Raw genomic sequence first — 22,720 nt, 5'->3', positions numbered from 1 at the left:
CTGAAGTGCTGGCACCCTTCCCTGGGTAAAGAGAAGGGCTAGTGCTCCAATAGCATTCTCAACTGGAGGTGCAGAATGGTGAAGCAGTGAGTGACAGCCAGCCTCTGTGAGGAAAGGATATGGAGGTCCCCAGCTGTCACCTGAGGATGCCCTTGACTGTTTATGTGTGAATTCATGAAAAGTGTGTGTGTGTGTGTGTGTGTGTGTGTGTGGTAGAGGGGAGAAGAGCTAGTGCAAGCTTAGTTATGGCAATACTCTCTTTCCCACCCCACCTCCAGTGAAAATAACTTCTGTAGCCCAACCACGATGTCCTATTCTGGAGCTTTCTGGGAGGCCCTGAGCAACTCTCCCACTGAAGCTATAACTCCACCTTCTGTCCTTGATTGCTTGGCAGAAAATAATATGTTCGTAATCAATTTAATTTTTCATTTTCCCACATTAAGCCTTGAAAACAAACTATGTACTTATGTGGGAAACTGGAAAAGACATTTCACCTCAAGTGAAAACTTGAACATCCTTAGACAAACAAACTGAGAAGAGTCACTTCTTATGTTTGCATTAGATATTGGCCTTTTCCAAGCCCAGTCTACTCCTCTCCAACCTCTGCCTTCAAGGAGAACTCAATGAGGGTGGAACAATTCAGGGTCAGCATCAAGAAGAGTGCTTATGCAGGGAGGTGGATGGAACAGTCAGGTATTCTGGATGCTTCACTTAGTCTACAGAATTACACATGCAAACATCAATGGGATTCTGACCTGGACCAAAAAGAGGCACAGGGATGTGTTAGATTTACAGGTTTGGATGCTTTATTACCTAAAGTCAAAGGGGAAGATACAAAAGCTGTTTAATTTACCAAGCAAGTGCAGCATGCCTATGGAAAGCTTTGGCCCTTTTTGCTAAGCTGTCAGATGTTTGAGGCAGCTGGCCAGACGGCTGTGTTTTAAATCCAGGCTTAACATTTTCGAGGTTGCTGAATAATGTAGATCCTTTTCAGTGGAACAACCTTTTCCAGAGCAGGTGTGGGTTTTTGATGCGCCATGTGCACTGTTGCTGGAAATTTATGGTTGAGCTAAAGGTGAGAAGGGAAGAAAAAATAGGCATATTGGATCTTCTTGGTCATGAAATATTAAACTAGTAGAAAGTGATATCATTGATCAAGGGAATCTCATAATTTTGTTTATTTATTTGATAATATCTCTTTTTTTCCCCCATACTATTTCTAGCCCTAAACCCATGGGAGTATGTTTTAACTTGGATCTTCTCTCATTTACTGTCTTTAACTTTAAAAAATTCCAATTGACATTTTAAAAAGTGGGAATGGTTAAGTATGTCTGCAACAGTTCTCTGTAGTGTTAGCAATTGTTCTGGCACTAGTATGCATCTATGAATCACTGAATTCTAGAAGGCTACAGAGACATTGGAGAAGGTCCAGAGGGGGGATGAAAAACTCCTCAATTGTCAAAAGAAATAAAGAACCTCTGAAATAAGTTAAGAAGAGTTAGGGTTATTTATTAGGTCTAAGTATGTACATTTGCTATTTTTAAGGTCAAAAATGGTGTGATATTGGCCATTCCATATGGTTCAATCTAAATAGCCCAGTGAAGAGAAGGCTGAGGGATGGCTTACTAGCCTCAGGGAACAAAAGTTCTGATTAGTCTTCTCCACAGAAGACATCTGTGAGTAAATAAGCTTAAATAGACTTATTAACACAGGCTGAGACTTTTTGACAATAAGAGACATTTTATATGGAACCCAGAGACCTTGTGGAATTTACATTAATGATAACTTAAGATAGAAAGCGTGCCCAATGGTGCTGACCACTTCAGACATGGTTTTCCTAGGAGGAGAATTTGGACCCAGTGACCTTTTGGGTCCATACTCGTTCTTGGTTTCCAAGCCCATCAATTTATAAAAGTACCTAAAGAAACCTCCCTTGGCCAGCAAGGAAGGGATGCCTCAATTCAGTAGGAATTTAACTTATCACTATTGAACTTAGATGCCCTTGCCTTGACACTCTAAATAAAAGGGTAGATAAACTGTTCATGACCCCAGCCATCACACTGTTTATGGTTTGTTTGCGCTCTTCTAAGCCAGAGAAAACATATGTGCCTTACATCTCTTCTCAAATGTCTCTGCCCAGGCCCTAGGCACACAGCAGTCCCTTTCATTTGAAATGTGACTCCAAAAAGTCCTTTCTTCTTGGTTTTAAAAAATTAAACACACTGGCAGAATATACACTGAAGTGTTAGCAATGGTTACCTCTGGGGGATAGAATTACAGGCAATGCCTGGTCTTTTTCTTTGCTTTATTTATCAGTACTATTTTTTTTTCTTTTATAATGAGCAGGTACAAGTTATACAAAAATTAAGCCCAAGGATTATCTCCGCCAACATTCTAGCAGTTGGAAACAAAACATAATTGAGATATTGATCATAAATGTTGCATTAGAGTCTAAAAAAGACCGGATGACTTTTTTTTTTGGTCAGATCAGTTATCATCAGACCATATGATGTGCATTTTACAATGTGTTAAGGGCAGAATGTTTTGTTTTGCTTTGGTTTTCTTTCAGCATTAGATCCAGAAGGAAATTTAAGAGGGCATTGACTTCAGTAGTTTACTTTCAGACTCGGTGTCTTTAGTCTCAACTAAAATAGACGAATTATTTCAGGTTAGTTTTACATCACATTTGAGAGATTGCAGGTAGGAATAAAAATTTGACAAGTTAGTGAAGGTAAAAGGGGGTGAGAAGGGAAACAAACAAAAAAACTCTGATATAATAGAAATGTGGGCAATTAGCCAAGGTGAGGTAGGGTAAGAAGACAAGTTGGGACTGGAACAAAGAAAGCCACACGCTGATTGTTGTTCTTAAGTGTGAAAGAGATGATGGGTGGAGGTAGGAAAAGAAAAAGGAAAGGAGAGTAGTGTTACAATAAGTGATCGAAGATATTTGCTGCTTAATTCGGCACTAATTTGTTATTTGATCACCTCTAGGGTGATCTCCACAATTTAGGGGCTACATTGTTTGGGCATGTAAAGAAAATTGTGCTAAGATATACAAAACTTGCCATTTTAACCATTTTAAAGTGTGCGTACAGTTAGTCCAGTGGCACTAAATACATTCACATTATTGCACAGCTATCAACACCATCCACCTCCAGAACCTTTTCATCATCCTAAACTGAAGCTTGGAACCAATTAAACAATCACTCTCCATTCCCTCCTCCTCCAAGCCCCTGGCAACCACCATTCTACTTTCCATATCTATGAATCTGACTACTCTGGGTACCTCCCATAAGTAGAATCATTCAATATCTGTCCTTTTGTGTCTGGCTTATTTCACTTAGCATAATGTCTTCAAGGTCCATCCATGTTACAGTATGTGTCGGGATTTCCTTCTTTTCTAAGGTTAAATAAAATTCCATTCTGTATATATATATACACCACGTTCTGTCTATCCATTCATCCATTGATGAATACTTGGTTAGGATCTCTTCACCTTTTGGCTATTGTGAATGATGTGGCTATGAACAGTGGTGTAGGAATATCTGTTCTGAGTCCCTACTTTCAATTCTTCCAATATATGGGAAGATTATATTGGAAGAAGTGGAATTGCTGGATCATATGGCAATTCTCTCTCTCTCTCTTTTTTTTTTTTTTTTTTTTTTTTTTTTTTTTTTTTTTTGAGGTTTTGCTCTGTCACCCAGACCGGAGTGCAGGGGTGTGATCTCTGCTCCCTGTAACATTGAACTCCTGGCTCAAGTGGTCCTCTTGCCTCAGCCTCCCGAGTAACTGGGACCTCAGGCATGTGCCACCATGCTGGGCTAATTTTTTATATTTTTAGTAGAGACAAGGTCTTTCTATGTTGCCCAGGCTGGTCTCGAGCTGGGCTCAAGCAATTCTCCTGCCTCAGCCTCCCAAAGTGCTAGGATTCGAGTTGTGAGCCACTGCGTCCAGCCTGATATGGCAATTCTATATTTATCTTTTGAGGAACTACCATATTGTTTTCCACAGCAACTGGACCATTTTACATTCCCACCAGCAATACAGAAGTGTTAAGGGTTACATTTTAACTGAGGCATTCAACCAGAGTTCTAAAAGCACTGCTCAACTACTTCCCAGAAGACGAATTTCACAGATTAGAATATTTGGGAAACAAAGTCAGCTCCTGTGGCCCATTGGCCATTTGAACTGATCTGGGAAAGTTCAAGAGAAGAAAAGAAAATCAATAGGATTGAGAAAAAAGTAGGAATAATTCTGGCAAGATAATAGACAAATTGCTCATAATTGTTAAGCTACAAGTGTACAGGTTTTGGGGTTCCAGGACCAAGGTTTCCATAGCAACTTGAAAATACGATAAAAGGAAAGTTCTCCTTCTCATCTCCCTACCTGTCTCAGTCAGGGGCATCCTGATATAGGACTTGGGGCTATGGGTGGAGAGTCTATAAAGAATCTTCTGTCAGAATGGATGAAACTGTCAATAAAATGGTCAGCTCCTCAATGTACTAATTCTTTGTTGTAGATTTTATATCAATGGAGATAGGAAAAGGTTATTTTCAAGTCTAAACTACAAATAAGTAGAAACAGCTTTCCGGAGTATAAGCTACAACCAGCTGTGTTTTAGTCTGACATTTTAACTTTGGGGAAGCTGTGGAATTTTCATCATTAGTCTTTGTAAAATGATAGTATTTGTAGAATGAAAGGTGTTTCTTGTGTCATTCATTAGGGTAAGAGAATGCAGGGTAACTCCACGAGAGAAAGAATTTAAAGCCATGCATGTACAAGGATCCTGCCTTGCTGTGGCTCCATTACAGGGGCAACACATTGAACTTAGAAAGTGGATCAGTAGAAACTTCTACATTGAGAATTTACCTTCATCTTGGGTAGCTGTGACCTCAGAACCTATATTTTTCATTTAGGAGAAAAAGCAAAAGAAGTGTAATGGAGGTCTTTATGACTAGAGCCCTGAAATTCTAGATGCAAGCAAATCAGCTGCAGGTTTTGTTTTAGAGCCTGAAGTTGGGTGGTGTTAGCAGACTGGCAGTGCTTTCATTCATCTTTCCAGGGTGTTAACTTCCAACTCGAATGTTGGCACTTAAATTTCCACACCCTGTTAAGCAAACTGCTTAAAACAAAACATTCAGCTCTCGTCAATGAAATTCAAGGATACTCCTACAGTGATAGTAATCTACAGAACAAGAGAAGCCTTTTAAAATCTGCAGAACCTTTGATAGTTTTCTCTCCCCCAGGATCCCATTTCACATACATCTCACTGGCTTTGGCAGTGGTGACCCAGAGTCTGGCAGCTTGAAAAAAGTAGCCCCACCTTTAACCAGGCTTCAGCATTCCCCCTCCACACCATAACGCAACCCCGTTATGGATGTTTTAACTGGATACTTTTATGGTCTGAGAAGTTTCACAACTATTGCCAAATTTAATTGCCATGGCTGTCCAGAGGATTAATATATTTGGCAGAATCATTCTTGTTCACTCCCTGCCTTAAAATAATTTTTTAAAAGTAAATGAATGAGCACAAATCCCAGAGGAGTTATGTGACATCTAAAAGGTCAAATAACTTCTAAGTAGTGGGTGGAACTTGATCTAAGACCAGGTCTCCCAGATTTCTAGCCCAGAGAGCTTTTGGGTTACATAACCTGTTTTCTGCAGGAATACCATGTCATGTGTTCTGCCACTGGGCAACATGAATTCTCTTAATATTGAGGGCTTCAAGAGGTGGGGAAGGCTGGCTGGAGAGCGGGGAGGAAAGGAGAAATGAGGTAGGGTGGGATAAAGCAGTCTGTGTGGAGGGGAGAGGTGGGGAAATACTGGGGTAGATTCTAGGCTGCTTCCCATTTTGATTTACACAATTCCAGCCCTTTGGAGATCATTTTTCAATCTCCAAAATCTTAAACCCCATGTTGATTTCAAAGTAGGAATTCAGAGATGAATAGCATACAGAGAATTTTCCTGCCATGGTTGAATGGTTGATGAGTTCCTATAGAGAGGGGTTGCTTTAGAGACTTAATTTCTTAAAATAAGTATGAGAAATAACATGGGTTCTTGGGACTAGACACGATTGTAACTGAGGGCATGAACACGTTAATAAATGCATAGGATGTGACTCTCAATTCTGCCACTGCATTTGTTCTGACCAACTGTATATTGTTAGGTCTCTGTGGCAATACATACTGTGAGGAGAATCATTGTAATGCAGGACAAATGTATTAAAAGATACCTGTATCTCTGTATCTTTTATATATCGTTTCTTATATTTTTTGAATCACCCTGTATAGTTTATAGCAGCATGGCTATTCAGTTTTTAAAATCAAACTATTTACCTAAAGTAAAATTTACCCTTTTTAGTGTGCTGCTTTATGAGTCCTGACAAGGACATACAGTTTGTGACTACAACCACAATCAAGATAAATAACCGTCCCATCATTCCCCCAAATTCCCTCTGGTCATTTGTAATCAACCCCTCCTACTCAGCCCCACACAACTGCTGATCTCAGTAGATCTAGTGGTCAGCAGATCTCAACCCCAGGTTGACCTTTATTGTGAAATCTTACTAGGTTTCAGGTTGAGTGATGGATTCCATGGGATTTTTCTTAGCTATAGGGAAACACATGGATCCTATCAATGTTTGTTTTTGAGGTAGTCCCTTACGGTACTCTTGCAGCTTATTTTTGTTGCTGGTGCCTTACACTTTACCTGAGTTCCCAAGTGATGATGGGATGCAGGCCTGGGAACAGAAGATATCACTTGCTGAGGGCTAAGTGTCCTAGCACTGTGCATGTATTATGTTTTACTCTCAACATGTCCCTGTGAAGTAGATACTAGTACTCACATTCCCATTTACAGATAAGGAAAGAAGAGCACAAAAAAGTGAAGAAACCTGCCCCAGGGCACACGCTAGTGAGAGACACAGCCAGCACAGGAACTGGGCAGCCTACGGCTGATGCCAGGACCTGCTCTCCTAACCAGTAACCTGTACAATCTTAGCCACAGTCCTACTCCACTAAACACTGAGCTGAGCACAGAGGTATATTTTTAAAAATAGATAGAGTTTCTGTTAAAAATATTTCTTTTTCTTTTCTTTTCTTTTCTTTTTTTTTTTTTGAGATGGAGTCTCACTCTGTTGCCCAGGCTGGAGTGCAGTGGCGTGATCTCGGCTCACTGCAACTTCCATCTCCCAGGTTCAAGCAATTCTCCTGCCTCAGCCTCCCGAGTAGCTGGGACTATAGGCACGGACCACCATGCCCAGCTAATTTTTGTATTTTTAGTAGAGACGGGGTTTTACCATATTGGCCAGGCTGGTCTTGAACTCCTGACCTTGTGATCCACCTGCCTCAGGCTCCCAAAGTGCTGGGATTACAGGTGTGAGCCACTGTGCCTGGCCTGTTAAAAATATTTCTAACAGCACATCATCTCAATGTTCTCTTATGGTTTCCAAATACAACTGATTATTATCGTTAAGTATTGTTACTTAGGGAAGAGATTATTCTTTTTACCTTTGAAATAAAGAAGTGATATGTCAAAGACATAAGCATATCATCTGTCTATAAGAACACAATGTAAACTCTGGCATTGTACCTAATACACAGCATGACCAACCTTTATTGACCATTCCTTTTCAATACTTTATTTTGAGTTAACAAATATTTTAGGGGAACAAGTCTATTCTATCTAGTTCCACTTACAACTGTGAGCATTCTCTTGCCCCAAGGAAGAGGTGTTTAGTGGGCAGGAGCAAGAGAATGTAAGACGTGGGAGCAGACAGCTTGTGTTACCCTGGCAGGGTATCATGCAACAGCCCTGCCTCTGAAGCCAGGAAGGCAGAGAGTCACTTCTGACTTCACCCTAAATTGACCTGAGTGCAGAACCAAGGCTCCCATGTGAGGAGGCTCGGTAGCTACGGCTCATCATCAAGATCTAACCTTTGTACAACATGGACTTTAGATATGCTGTCTTATTTCACTGTCATAAAAACCAATGCTACTAACCCTAACACAGTGCAAAGAGGTTACTCTGTGCTGAGACTCTTCCAAGACCTTCCTGTCTGTGAGCTCATTGTCTCCACATAACAACCCTATAAGCCGCGCACTCTTCCTTACCTCCATTGTACACACATGGAACTGAACCACAGGATAAGTAACTTGCTCAAGGCCATACAGACGGTGATGAAGCCAGTGCCAAATGGGGGGCCTGGGGGCCAACTGCACTCATCTTTTTCAAAGGCTGAGCTGGTGGTCCTCAGGCATCTGATTTTGGCTGCAACAGCAAGTCTTCCTTCTACAGAGGATGCTTTATCCCACCCCTTCCATAAACAGGGCAGTAGCAGAAAGAGTGGCTCTATATTACCTTGACTGTGACGTACCTGCCTACTAGACATAGAATAAGGGCCCTCGCTCAGCTCACCTACAAAATTTGAAAACAAACTTTTGAATCCAGAAAATCAAACCACTGTCTACTTGGTAAGAGTTATCTGAGTTTCTAGAACTACCTAACAGGAATTCAGGATATATGGCCGGGCGCAGTGACTCACACCTGTAATCCCAGCACTTGGGAGGTTGAGGTAGGTGGATCACCTGAGGTCAGGAGTTTGAGACCAGCCTGGCCAACATGGTGAAACCCTGTCTCTATTAAAAATACAAAATTAACTGAAGGTGGTGGTGCATGCCTGTAATTCCAGCTACTCGGGAGGCTGAGGCAGGAGAATTACTTGAACTCAGGAGGTGGAGGTTGCAGTAAGAGCCGAGATCACGCAATTGTACTCCAGTCTGGGCAAAAAGAGCAAAGTTCGTATCAAAAAAAAAAAAAAAAGGAAAAAAAGAAAAGAAGGAATTCAGAATATAGAAATAAAAATAGTCCTGGTCAACTACCTTTATAAGCAGACTTTACTGGATAAACCCAGCTGGTACCCAGCCTTCCTCCAACCCTAGACCATGCAGCCCTCTGCCACCCACCCTCTCCTCAAATCAAATATCTCCTTATAGGAACACAGGGGCAGGGAAGAAGGTCAAAAACTGCTGAAGCCCCACTCCACAGGCTGCCTTTTATAAAAACATGCCAATGTTTCCAAGAAATATTTGGGATAGCAAAGTACCATTCTGCAAATTCAGCATCACAATTTCTGCTTTCTTATCTTATTTTGGAAAGGATTTATTAAATGGACACTTCAGGAATTTGAGAGACGCAGCTTCTCCCACTCAAATCACTTTGTGTTCCTCTGACCGAGAACAAATTCTTTCACAAGGACATAAAACCCCTGGGTTGGAAAAAACTTCAGTGGCCATCCGCGCATTCACCCATGCAGCCGGATCTGCTGGGCAGACTAACTTGGAGCGTGATGTGAATTGCCCACGGCTCACCTTCTCCAGCGCGTCATTCAGGGCATCCAGTGTCTGTATTTTGGCAACATTTGCAATGGCGCTGTGAAGATGAAAAGAAACTTTGAACAGGACTTAAAAAATTTTCCCACTGAAAAGGCCACATGATTTATACAGAGGACTGTCTCTCCGGCCTTTTTTGCTTTCACTCTGCTTGGGAACATCTAGAAGACACAGATTTTGCCTCTGTGTACCTATGTGCTACACACAACAAGTTTTGCAGGCCAAGTTATTATTATTGGTTTTTTGTTTTGTTTTTGTTTTTGTTTTTGTTTTTGAGACGGAGTTTCGCTCTTGTTGCCCAGGCTGGAGTGCAATGGTGCAATCTCAGCTCACTGCAACCTCCGCCTCCTGGGTTCAAGCGATTCTCCTGCCTCAGCCTCCCAAGTAGCTGGGATTACAGGCATGTGCCATCATGCCTGGCTAATTTTTTGTATTTTTAGTAGAAACGGGGTTTCACCATGTTAGCCAGGCTGGTCTCAAACTCCTGACCTCAGGTAATCCACCCACTTCAGCTTCCCAAAGTGCGGGGATTACAAGCATGAGACACCATGCCTGGCTATTATTTTTTCAACTTTTTATTGAAATATGATATACACACAGAAACATGTACATACTATAAGCATATAGATTGAATAAAATGGAAACTACTAGTCAAACCAGCTGTCCCTAAGGATAACTGCTACCCTGATTTATAGCCTCAAAGACTGGTTTTGACTGTTTTTGTGCTTCATAAAATAAACCGTCTACAGCTTGTACTCTTTTGCATCTGGCTTCTTTCTCTCAGGCCAAGTTATTTTGTAGGAGAGTTTCAATCAGGGCTGAATCTACAGTACAATATCAATGTCTTGAAGAAACTCTGCACTTGGCATATTTTTTTTTCTGGATGGTTTGTGTTGGTTTGTAGAAGCTATTAGGAAGTGGATATGGATTGATGATGTTTGGAAAATTCTGGTCTAGATCATATTTTTAAAAAGCTATTCTCTAAGATGACATAAAAAGGAGGGTTTGTCCATGAAAACAAGGCTTTTCTATCCTGTGCACATGCCCCGCTAGGAGATGTAAATAGCAGAGGGGGATACATGTCGAGATGATACTTAATTCCAGGGTCTCCTACCACAATGGCTCCTCCCAAGGCCCTGGGAGGGGCCCTACGCATTCCATATCGGTCATTTTTGGTTATTTTTTTTTTTAATGGCCTTGAAAGTCTGTAGGTTTCAAGCTCCACATAACCTGTTTCTGTCCCTGGTACTTAGGGCAAGAGCCATCTTTTGCTGTTTAAGTTCTGTAAAAGTCCAATTTCTGTCATTTAACGACTATTAGAAAACAATTGAGTTTTTAAAGAAGATTCCAATCACCACCTTATTACTCTCTAGCCAACTCCCCTACCTGCATTGTTCAGTGGATGTTAGAATTAATAGTAAGCCCCATTTTTCTGAGATGCAGAGAAATGCATGACCTGTCCTTTGGCTGCCCACTAGTAAGTCGTTTCCAAGACAAGACGCTTTAGTTCCTGGGCCCCTGGCTCAGGCAGGTTAACCAATGTCACAATCAGCAGGGCACATGCTTGAGTCAGGTTTTGGATACAGAATGAATAGTTCTCAAAATTAATCAGCTTGCAATTCAATCGCAGTCTGATATCATTTACAGAATGCACTCACTATTCTAGGAACTGTCCTAGATGCTGGGTCAGAAGATAAATAACGTGTGACCTCCACCCTTGACGACATACAGCTTCCCTCTTGTCATGTGATGGTTAGTTTCTGATACAGCAGTAACAAATGACTGGCTGCTAATGCGGCAAATCAACATTTCATTCTAAAGTGGAGGGAGGCAAATCCTCAAAAAATATCTTCCCAGAAATTAGGAAGAAATCTTTAAAAGTGACTTAAAAATAATTTTATAGAAAAGAGTCAAAGACGTGCCATAGTCTATTTCCATTCTCTTTCTGAGATGGTTTAACTCTCATGGAGGTGCCTGGAGCATCCTCTACTCAGCTCCTTTTGAATTACTCATCAACTGATCTGTGGAAACCATTTCAAAATTAATAGTCTTTGAAACACTCCTCAGAAAGAACCAGTTCTGCGTGTTTCTTGGTTTTTGAAATGCTCTGGCTTTCCTTACCCAATGCCTAGAGTGGTTGGGCCATTTGCGTTCCTGATCCAGCCCACAGCTCTCGGCTGAGTTCTGAGAACAGCGCAGGCGTCAAGGTTATGGTGGAAGGAGCAGGGGGGAGGCTGCTCGGTACCTATGTGCCTTCCAGCTGTGCCAAATATAGTGGCCATTACTTTCTAAATAATTCAGTGATGGATTTAAAACAAAAAAGACATTTATTTTTAATTCAGGACATTTACTTCAGCAGAAAGTGTATTATGAAAACAGGGCCAACCTAGGAACAATATTTTAAAGGCTGATCTGAAAATAGGATAAAAGGATTGGTGTCAGGTTTGGATACATTTAGGACCGTGCCTATTAAGTGCAAAGCCGCTGGGCTGGACACAGAGAGGAGGAGAATGGGTGGGGGTGGTGATGGGAGCCCTCCAGAGGGTAGCCACCTAACTTCCCCACCCCTCACCCTAAGTCACCACAGATCACACCCTCCAACCCCACCCCCTTCTCTGGCGGCCTCCAAAGGCACAGGAAGCCTTGGTTTGTCCTAAAATAACTCCTGGAGGCAGAGTCATTCAAAACTCAAGGTGATGGAGAAAAATTAAGAGTCCCTACCTTGTTTTCTCGAATCCTGTTTTTTTGGTATGTCTCTCCAAGGCACCAATTTCTTGTTTTTTGGAAATTCTCATTCCTCCAGCTTTTACTACAAACAGATAAAAATCAGCAAGGAAGTTAGAATAGTGAGAGAAGGCTTGCTTTGTTATTAAAGGTATGACTTTAGATTTGAAAATAATTTTTGAACTTATTTTTTAAATATCTAAACTTTTGTATAAAACAACACAATAAAAGAAAAAAATATATATATTTTATTGACAAACCAGGTGTAGGTGGAGGAAGGGCTGAGAGCTACTTGTTTATGCTCAGAGAAGTGGAACCAAGGCTGAAAAAGCAGAAGGTTACACCTTAGATTTAGGGAAGAGAATAACAACATACTCCCTCAGGCATTTCACTGAAAAACATTTTTTCTTATTATCAAACCAATTACATTCCCCACAATAGCAACCGACAATTACAATGTGACCCTCTGTTTTCCCACCAGATTAAAGTTGTGCGTGGCTTGCATTTTTCTTTTTCTAATCGAAGCTTTCAAAATCCAGATTCTGAGAAATGAGCCAAAAGTCAGGGCACACAGCGATAAAAGGCATTTAACTCAACAGAGGTGGTTCCGAGTCTACCAGATACCCACCTTCCATCCAGACCCCAAACCTCCAGTGTGGGCCAAGCTCAGATGTTCTAATGAGTAATTAAACTGCATTAATAATCCTGCCATTCAAGTGATCAATTAATGTTAATTAGGCCACAGATGACCTAACAGCAATTCAAGTGTTTAACAATGTCAGATGAAATCAACTTTTGAAAAGGAACAACCTATTTCAGATAGCAAGTCAAAGCAAATGCTTTTTTTCTGTTCCCAGGAAATTTGCACATCTAAAATCTGACAAGCTCAAATGAGAAAAAGCTAAATGGACATTGATTTGTTTGAGCCTGTTAATTCTTTTTATGAAAATGCCAGATTGGCGATTTTCTAAAACTGTGGTCCAATAAAGTGAAAAATAAAGAAAATCTATTGTATTTCTCTGTGCCCTTGTGAACTGACTTCATCATTGTTCTTTACAATTATTACTTAATTTATCATCTTGGTTATGTTATCTGCATAAGGCACGAAATTCAAAAGCCATAAAAAGGTCTGCAGTCTCCCTCCTACCATTATTTTCCAACTTCCTAGATTATCTACCAAGATACTGCTAATGTTACAAGCTTCTTGTGTCTTCATCCACAGTTATTCTACACATACACTTAGGTTTTATTTTTTATAAAAATGGTAGCATAAGGTACACATTGCTCTACATCTTGTTTATTTTCTTCACTTAATCACGTATTTTAGAGAAAGTTCCATATCTATATTTACATTTACATCTATATCTCTATATATCATTTATGTGATTTTCTTTTTTAACATCTGCTTTAGCATTTTATTATATGAACACCCTGTGTTTACTTAACCAGTTCCCTAATGTTGGACATTTCATGTGTTTCTAATCTACTGCTATCACAAACAATGCTGCAATGAATATCCTTTTGTTACCAGAAAGAAGTGTCTTGATCCAGACTCCAAAAAAGGGTTCTTGGATCTTGCACAGGAAGAAATTCAAGGCGAATCACAGAGCTCAGTGAAGTAAGTTTATTAGAAACATTACAGAGTAGGGTGTCCTCAGAAAGCGAGTGCACAAACAATGTTTTTCAGGTTTTCTTATATAGGGGCCTGGTCTATGTAAAGACTAAACTGTGACGACATGCAGGTGAGCAGACAACATGACAAGATTTATTATTCTACTGATGTAAAGAAAACCATCCTTGACATTTGGTTGGTGTGTAAGTACATCAAAGCGTAACTGTTATTATCTTGAAAGCATTATTGTTATGGGTATTGGCACATCTGGACTTTCTGTGGTTGTAAGAGTTTGTTCTTGCAGGCATTACCAAGCTGTTTCCTCAGCTGTAAACATCTTAGCGCCATGGGGTTGTGACTGGCAAGGAATGTGCCTCGCTCATTCTAAGATGGAGGTGATTTTAAAATGGTGTCACTCTGGCTCTTTTGGTCTCTTGCTCTCCTAACAGTTTTAGATATATAATTTTGCACAAATACAAGTATACCTGCGGGGGAAATTCCTAAAAGTGATCTTGTTAGTTCTTAAGAGTATGCGTGTCTGGAATTTAGTTAAATCTTGCCAAATTGCCCTTAGCGGAGGTTGCACCGGGTTAGAATCTCACCAGCCACGATGACAATGATTGTTCCTCCAAACCCCTGTTAACAATGAGAGCTACAAAGTGTTTGGTTTTGTCAGCCAATAAGTTACAAAATAGATAAAGGTATCTCACTGTTTTAATTCTCATTTCTCATTTTTTATTAAAGGTTGAGCTTGGTTCTGTGTTTTAGAAGACATTTGCATTTCCTTTTCTGTAAGCTGTTCAAATCTTTTGTCCTTTACAATTGGATTGTTAATCTTTTTCCTATCTTTTTCTTATTGATTTATAGGAGCTCTTATTCCGTGAAATACATTGCAAATATAAAATATTATATTGTACCAGTTACTGCTTTTTGGCTTTATTGATAATGTTTTTGCCAGTCAGAAATTTGGTGTTTTTATGTGACCTTGTCAATCTCTTATGGGTTTTGTATCACTAAGGAGATCTGATGTTTTACTATTTAACCATTCCTGCATTCATGGAATAAACTCCATTTGGTCATTTGAATTACCAAGTTTTAAACAATATTGATTTTTATATATAAGCCTCAGAAAATGCTATCTTTATACATTATCTGCTTTAATTTATATATATATATACATTCTTTATATATATATATAAATTATTTATATACACATATGGCATACAAAGTAATCAGCAACAAAAATGAAATTATATGGAAACATTTCTGAATAGCCGTGGAACACAGGTGAAATAAATCAAGGGATGGGCTTTTTCCCAAAGAATGTTTGAGGAGTGTGTGCCTCTGTATGGGAGATGGTGTCTGCTCAGAGCTCTGTTGTTTGGTGATAAGAAGAATCAAATAAGAGCTCTAGGGCCTTTGATACACCTCCTAACAGTATTTTTCATTCTCCCTATGACAAGTGCCTTTTATATATGGTGTGCTGTAATTATTTTCTTGTTAGTGTTCCTTTTGCTTTCCCTGATGCTATTATTCCTACACATTTTCTTCTGCCTGGACTAATTATCAACTATAGAAGCAAAACTGTTTTAGTTAAAGATGAGAAGACCTGGCTGGGCACGATGGCTCACACCTGTAATCCCAGCACTTTGGGAGGCCAAGGCAGGTGGATCACCTGAGGTGAGGAGTTCGAGACCAGTCTGACCAGAAGGGCGAAACCCTGTCTCTACTAAAAATACAGAAATTGGCCGGGTGTGATGGCGGTTGCCTGTAGTCCCAGCCACTATTTGGGAGGCTGAGACAGGAGAATTGCTTGAACCTGGGAGGCGGAGGTTGCAGTGAGCTGAGATCACACCACTCGCACCACTGCACTCGGGCCTGGGTGACAGAGTGAGATTCCTCTTTTATTTTATTTTATTTTTTATTTTTAAAAAGAAGACCTTTGGAATATTGAGTTCTGTACCACTCATTTAGAAGGACATTGACAATCTGGGAATCTTCAGAGGAGAGTGACCAGAGTGAAGGCAGGTATGCTACATGAGGAACTAGGGAATCTGGTAAGATAATTCCTGAAGAAGTAAAGACTCAAGATAGCTTAGGGAATCATCTTCAAAGATCTGAAGGGCTGTCATGAGGGCAGAGGAGCAATTTACTGATGAGGAAATGTTATGTAGGGTTGGACAACTCTGCTCCTCCTAAGCTCTGTGACTGTGAGCAAGACACTTAAAACTGCTCTCAGACTCAGTCTCCACGTCCTTCAATAGGGAATAATACTGACTATTGCTGTCAGAAAATAGAGGTGACATAAGAACCTGGTGCATGGTAGGCACTTACTAATTACTAATTATTACTTATATTTATTTTATGTGGTTCCAGAGGTGAGAACGAAGATCAAAGACTAAGAGTTCCAGAAAGGTAGAATCTGGCTACTTGTTACAGCTTGTGTTATTCAACGTGAAATAGATTGCCTAATACAATAATGAGTTTTTTGTACCTCAATATATTAAAGCGAAGGAAAGAAGTTCTCTTGTCATGAACACCTTAGGAGAACTTTGGGAAATTCAGTGGAAGTTGAACTAGATTATGTTTATTATAAAGTCCTTATTATAATTTCAACTCTTTTCATCTACCTCTAAAAAAAAAATCCATCACTTCTTTCCCTTTGGAAAAAACATAAGGCATTGAACAAAGAAATAAATGCCAAAATAAATTTTTTTTTCGGCAGAGTCTCTCTCTGTCACCAGGCTAGAGTGCTGTGGAGCGATCTCGGCTCACTGCAAGCTCCGCCTCCTGAGTTCAAGCGATTCTCCTGCTTCAGCCTCCCGAGTAGCTGGGACTACAGGTGTGCGCCACCACACCCAGCTAAACCATAAACATGGGAGCTCTTCATCCTTAGGAACAATAAGGTAGACATTTTAGGGGGAAGAAGAAAATGTCCTCCCCATAAGATTCCTACTTCCATCCAGCAGTCTTTAAATCCTCTCTGTCATAGGGCTGTGGGCTCTAATTCAGCAATTTAGGAAGCATAAGGGAACAACACATTGGATTTCCAGAACACAGTTCTTGTACCAAACTTGTTCTGGTAGCTAATCTTACTCAGTCATCTATGTATACTAGAAAGAAACAGAAGATAATATCCTAGACTACAGATGGATGCACTGATATAGATTTGGGCTCTCATTACACTGGGGTGACTGGACCAGGTGGAGTCAGTTTGTGAGAGGGTCATCTTAAAATCTCTGCTGGAACAGTGATCACAATGATCTCCTGGGGTCTAGACAAGCCATTGTTTACAATGTAACACAATCAGGTTCTTGCTCATTTTGCTTATACTGGAAACCTCTGACTCAAGAGAACTTTTCAAAGTTTCACTGTATCCAAATCAATCCATTTAAGTTTGAAATTCTTTATGTAACTCCATATTTGGGACTATCCTGCCTTTTGAACCTTTGCAGAAAGATCATTTGGAATTGGGCAAAGTAAAATATGAACTGATTTAACATTTTAACAGAATTTTGAGTACAAATATGTAAATTAAGACTTTCAGTCCTTTCAATAATGAAGATGAACTACAGATAGACAATGTAAAAAAGGGAGATGCTCTTTTAGATAATTTCACTAGAAAACCTAAATTTATGTGGGGAAAATGAAGCTTTTCTTTCCCATCTCTGCATGAGAATTACACTCTTGTGACTCCTTTTGTGGTTTATAAATTTTTGAAAATACATCATTTAGTTTAGAATTCTAAATAATAATTTTCCAGTTAAGATTTTCCAATCTTTTTCACACTTTTTGATAGAGAGTAGTGAAGATAAACATAAGCCTGCAAAAAATTAGGGTTTTTCCTTCACAAATACATGGACAATGTATGTGAAAAAGCTGAAAGGCACAAAGGTTTGTGCAAACTCTGCCTTGTGAATGAGAACATCTATTTGAAGGTTTAATGAAAAGTTTAGATATTTGCAAAATGCTTACCTTGGGCTGGGTGCAGTGGCTCACGACTATAATCCCAGCACTTTGGGAGGCTGAGGTGGGTGGATCATGAGGTCAGGAGATTGAGACCATCCTGGCTAACACGGTGAAACCCTGTCTCTACTAAAAATACAAAAAATTAGCCGGGCGAAGTGGCGGGCGCCTGTAGTCCCAGCTACTAGGGAGGCTGAGGCAGGAGAATGGTGTGAACCTGGAGGCGGAGCTTGCAGTGAGCCGAGATCGTGCCACTGCACTCCAGCCTGGGCAAGAGAGCGAGACTCCGTATCAAGAACGAAAAAAAAAAAAATGCTTACTTTGTATTCATGGTTAATTTATCAGGAAATTTTAGGCTGCCAATCAAGACCCCCAAAACCCTCATCAAGAGAATGTTGTGGAGCAAACAGAAAAGGCTTTAGAGCAAGAGGGCTCACTAGCTGTGTGGCTTTCGGCAAGTCCCTCAATCTCACTGAGTCTCCGTTTGCTCCTCTGTGAAACATCACCCATCTGCAGGGCTGTTGCCACGTCTAGAAGTCTCTGCTGTGCCAGGTGCAGTCAGCATTGAGCGAAAGGCAGCTGTTCTTGCAGTCCTCAAATCCCTGTCCCCTGGGCAGGAGGAGCTGAATCTCACAGCCTCTCTCTTCTAACTTCATGGTTCTGTCCTGTTCCAATGCCCACAAGTTGACTTGAACAAATGGAATTAAGAGACTCAAGCCTTTGGAGTGTCTGAGGGTTTTCAAATGACCGTGGTCCATACGCAGTTTATGGTTGTCCCCCATTTTCTGCATTAGTTTTACAATTGGACATACTCCCCCTCCAACTTCCTTCCCTCTTTAATGAGTTATAAAACATATTCTCTTTAGGGATTCAGCGGTAACCCCTCTCATGGCTCTGATTCATTTGGCTTAGCCCCAATTAAAAAGTGCAGGAAATGTAGAAAAAGTCATGAACCACTGCTCTTTCTATTCATCATATATCTGGCTTCCTGGGATCACCTTCTACTCACACATTTTTGGTGCTGCTGTTCATATAATGGGGTTCTTCCAAAAGTGAGAGTGAGACAAATCAAGACAGCAGAAAATTCCATGCTCTGCTTACTGGAGCCCAGGCCACCTTGTGTTTTATGTAGTCTCGTTTCATAGCATAAATATATAGCCAGGGCTAACAGAGGTGCAATACATTATATTAATATACATTAAAACAAAACCACTGAATGCTCCATATATAGGTAGGAAAGAGATGCAGCTAGCTGACTTCTGAGTCTTTTTTTTTTTTTTTTTTTTGACAGAGTCTTGCTCTTGTTGCCCAGGCTGGAGTGCAGTGGCGTGATCTTGGCTCACCGCAACCTCTGCCTCCCGGGTTCAAGTGATTCTCCTGCCTCAGCCTCCCAAGTAGCTGGGATTACAGGCACATGTCACCATACCTGGCTAATTTTTGTATTTTTAGTAGAGACGGGGTTTCACCATATTGGCCAAGCTGGTTTTGAACTCCTGACCTCAGGTGATCCACCCGCCTCGGCCTCCCAAAGTGCTGGGATTCCAGGTGTGAGCTACTGTGCCGGCTGAGTGATTTCATTTTTAACTGTGATGGGATAGGCACACATTTTTTCCATTGCAGTTTTCTTCTGTTCCAAATACTGCAGTAGTGTCTAATGCCGCTCCAGCATCAGGATGTCTTGAAATTGGGGAGGATAATTTCTTTTGATAGTAATGTGTTCTACCAGCCTGCATTTTAAGGGGGCTAACATTCAGGTGCCAGGTACTTTACAGAGGTGATCTCTTTTAATCATTACAACAAACTTACTAAATAGATGTTATTTATTGCATCCTGTTTCAGAGATGAGGAAACTCAGGCTCAAAGATGGGAAATGAAATCAAGGTCCGAACCCAGGTCTGTCTGACTCCAAAGGCTATGTATGTCCCACCCTCCCCACCAAGTCACCTCGTCTTCCCACTTTTAGGGATCTGTATTTTGCTTATAAAAATCAAGTGAAAAATTAATAGAATTTTGGCTCTTGTTTTTGTTCCATAAATAAAATTTTGCACCACCACAAACAGATTCAGACTTAAAATTAGTGGCAAGACAGGCTGAAGGATGACACTTCTTTGTTCCTTGTGCTCAGTGGGGAGGCAAAAGTCTGCCTTCATCTCCATTCTAATTATCCAAAACCTCTTATCTGTAGTGTCACAGTTCATAATAATTAATTGTCATGCCAGAGGCATTGTGGCATGCTTGATGGAGTCATGGTGTGCTATGTACACAGAGTAATTAGCAATCATTAGTGGTGGGGACAGAAAGTTCCCGGTGGTTTCATTCAAACTTTCATTTGGTTAAGTTTATGTCTGTGTTCTTTGTGTGTAAATGTTGCTTAGCAAAACAGGTTTCAGCTTAGACATTTTATGAAGGATTGGAGTGGAAATGACATAATGAGAATGGAGTTCTTTTTTCTTTTGTCTTTGTCTATGCAAGGAGCCTCTCTTCAATGACTTGCATATATACTTCCAGACTAATAGCTAACATCATTAACTTTAAATATAGGTAATGTTAAATACTGCTACGTTTGATTACAAATATAAAATATCAGTAATCTGCTAGAGGAGATCAGAGCAAGATGTCTAGAACTGGAAACTCAGAATGAGTAGTAAAAATCTGGACTCTTTTTGGCTAGGCTACCTGCCAGAAAGCCACCAAAACAATGTTACATTTTGACTCTCTGTGAAGACGATACTGCCATCACCCTCTGCAGCAAAGATTATTAAAATAACCATGGCCTAGAGGTGCCAGAGAATTAGATAGTAAATATGTTTTGTAAATGGAGAAAGGCAAGAACAAAGCAGTCAAGGTTTTGAGGTCTTTCTTCAATAAAAAAGAAAGAAGGCAGTTGGAAGAATATAAAACTGACTAAAAATAGGCCTGTACACCTCAGCCAATCTATATGAACATATGGTTAAGTACAATACAACTAATTTCCATATTCCAGAGAGTCAATATAGATAGCATAAATTAAAAAAAAAAAAAAGAGACAACTCTGGATGCTTTGCAAACACCTTGACAGCTACCTTTTCCAGTCAGCCTCCTCAAGACCTGTGTCTTTATGTAAAAGTACTTCTCAGCTTGTTGACAGGTAAGCTACATCCCCAAAGCCTGAGGAGGGAGAAAGAAACGTGATTGTTGTCCTCTGTGCAGAAGCTGCTTTGCCTGGGCAGGAAGTCAGATGATGTACAGGCATCTTGGGGAGACTGAGTCTTACAGCTGGAACCTCTAAAGAGAAAGGTTTCCATGGTAGCAAATCATCTTCCTGGTGTGGATGTGTCACTGCTAACCTACAGCCAGCGCCCCAGGAAAGGAACGCTGCCTCAAGGGAGGAAAGGTACAGCCTCTCTACCTATGCCTTTCCACAAGCACCAAATCCATACAGTCCCATAGGTAATTAGGTTTTAACCCACTGGGGGGTCTGACAAATCCCCAGGTGGCTTTACACACAAGCCAAGAAGGATCAAAGGCATAGGAGGAAGTCGGGCTGTATGGAGCTAAAGTAATACTAGGTAGGCAGAGAAGCTTTGGTCTGTTGGGGTGCTCCGTGGAAGGCATTGGTGGAAGAGGGGTGCAGCAACAGCCTGCAGGACTGAGGGCAGGTGGCAGCCTACCTGCGGGAGGATGTCCCCCTTTCCGGGGGGAGAGCAGGTCTTGCACTTCATTTGCCATAGCGTGTGCCAGTGCCAGTGCCAGTGCTGGTGCTCTGGAGGCCGAATGCCAGCTGTGGCTGTCCCACCACCGCACCCAGTTTTATACAGGCAGGGGGCAGGGCCCCTTAAGGGCATTGCTGAGCAGCAACAGGGCTTGTCATCCGGCTCTCTGGGAAACCTGCATCTCCTTAGCAAGTTTTCTCTTAGAAGAAGACTTTCTTCTTCCCTTCATCTGGGAAGGCAAGATAGATGTCTACAGGAGACAGGATATTCTTTTTTTTTTTTTTTTTTTCACAGGAGGAAAGGGAGAGGATGGAGTTCAGTGGAATTCTTTTTCTCTCCAACTGTTGATCCCTTAAGTGTGTATAGTGCACCTGCAATGTAACAGGCTTTTGTCATATTTCAGCATGGCAAGGAGGGCAAGCCAAGTTCTTTGCTTCAGGACATCTGCAGTTTTTCTAAAGAGACAGGTATATAGCAAAGTCTTGTGCCTCTGTCCCAGTTTTTGCAGTTATAAGCATTTATACTAAGAAAGTAATTGGAAATGTATACAGAGATATCCGTGCAAGGATGGTAATCATATACTTCTTTTCTTTTTAAAATATTGATGGGAATCAACATAAACATTTCCAAATACAGAGGGATAGTTAAGATGAATCAAGACCTTGCTGTGAGAGTATACCTTACAATCATGTTTTCAAATAATAGTTAATGATGTAGAAATATTAATGATATGATAGTGAAAAAGTAGACAGAAAACTAATCAATGCCAATTTTGTTAAAAAGGAAAAATACAACTTTAAGCTTAGACATTATTGTAATTCCAATGCCAATACAAGTTGAGCATGTGGCAGATACTTATAAAAATTTCTTTGTTCTTCAGTACAGTTAAAAGACAACTTAAAGATCTGTTGTCTTCTCTTCAAAAAAACCCTGTTAAGAGAATAAAAACAAGCTACAAACTGGGAGAAAATATCTGTAAAATACATTTCTGATGAAGTGCTGATATTTAGAATATATAAAGAATTCTTACAACTCAATAATAAGAAAGCAGGCAACCCAATTAAAAATGGGCAAAAGATTCAAACAAAACTTTACAAAATAAGGATATTGACAACACATCATCACATAAAAAGATGCTCGACATCATTAGTCATTAGTGAAATGCACCTCAAAGTCACAATAAAATACCTCTACATATGTATTAGGATGGCTCAAGAAAAAAAAAAAAAGGAAAATACGAAATGCTGGTGAAGACGCAGAGCAACTGAAACTCTCATGCATTGCTGGGGGAAACGCAAAAGAGCAAAGGTGTTTTGGAAGTCAGTTTGACAGTCTCT

General features: G+C 40.4%; 1 protein-coding gene across 2 annotated transcripts; it reads right to left on the bottom strand.

The window, feature by feature from the left end:
• Positions 1 to 773: 773 nt before the first annotated feature.
• DAPL1 (death associated protein like 1) lies at positions 774 to 21,469 on the bottom strand. Of its 2 annotated transcripts, none has more exons than XM_007965056.3 (4): positions 21,342 to 21,469; positions 12,111 to 12,198; positions 9,369 to 9,429; positions 774 to 1,069 (listed from the first exon to the last, which is right to left on the bottom strand). In XM_007965056.3, exons 1-4 carry the CDS (start codon positions 21,397 to 21,399, stop codon positions 953 to 955), a joined length of 324 nt encoding a protein of 107 aa, XP_007963247.1. In that variant the 5' UTR covers positions 21,400 to 21,469; the 3' UTR covers positions 774 to 952. The 2 variants fall into 2 exon arrangements, with proteins under 2 accessions (XP_007963247.1, XP_007963246.2); XM_007965055.3 differs by lacking the exon at positions 774 to 1,069 and adding an exon at positions 7,733 to 8,777.
• Between the last annotated feature and the right edge of the window lie 1,251 nt (positions 21,470 to 22,720).

This window comes from Chlorocebus sabaeus, chromosome 10 (assembly GCF_047675955.1).
Source record: "Chlorocebus sabaeus isolate Y175 chromosome 10, mChlSab1.0.hap1, whole genome shotgun sequence".
Classification (NCBI taxonomy): domain Eukaryota; kingdom Metazoa; phylum Chordata; class Mammalia; order Primates; family Cercopithecidae; genus Chlorocebus; species Chlorocebus sabaeus.
Note: the sequence above shows the minus strand (reverse complement) of the source record. Positions and strands in the feature narration are given on the sequence as shown.

Bases quoted from the DNA above. Each gene is read 5' to 3' on its own strand.
- DAPL1 (XM_007965055.3), bottom strand. From the start codon at position 21,399: ATGGCAAATGAAGTGCAAGACCTGCTCTCCCCCCGGAAAGGGGGACAT. The intron at 12,199-21,341 runs GTAGGCTGCCAC...ATCTGTTTGTAG, and splicing joins AGGGGGACATCCTCCCGCAG to TAAAAGCTGGAGGAATGAGA. The intron at 8,778-9,368 runs GTGAGCCGTGGG...CTTTTTGCCCAG, and splicing joins TGAATGACGCGCTGGAGAAG to ACTGGAGTACAATTGCGTGA.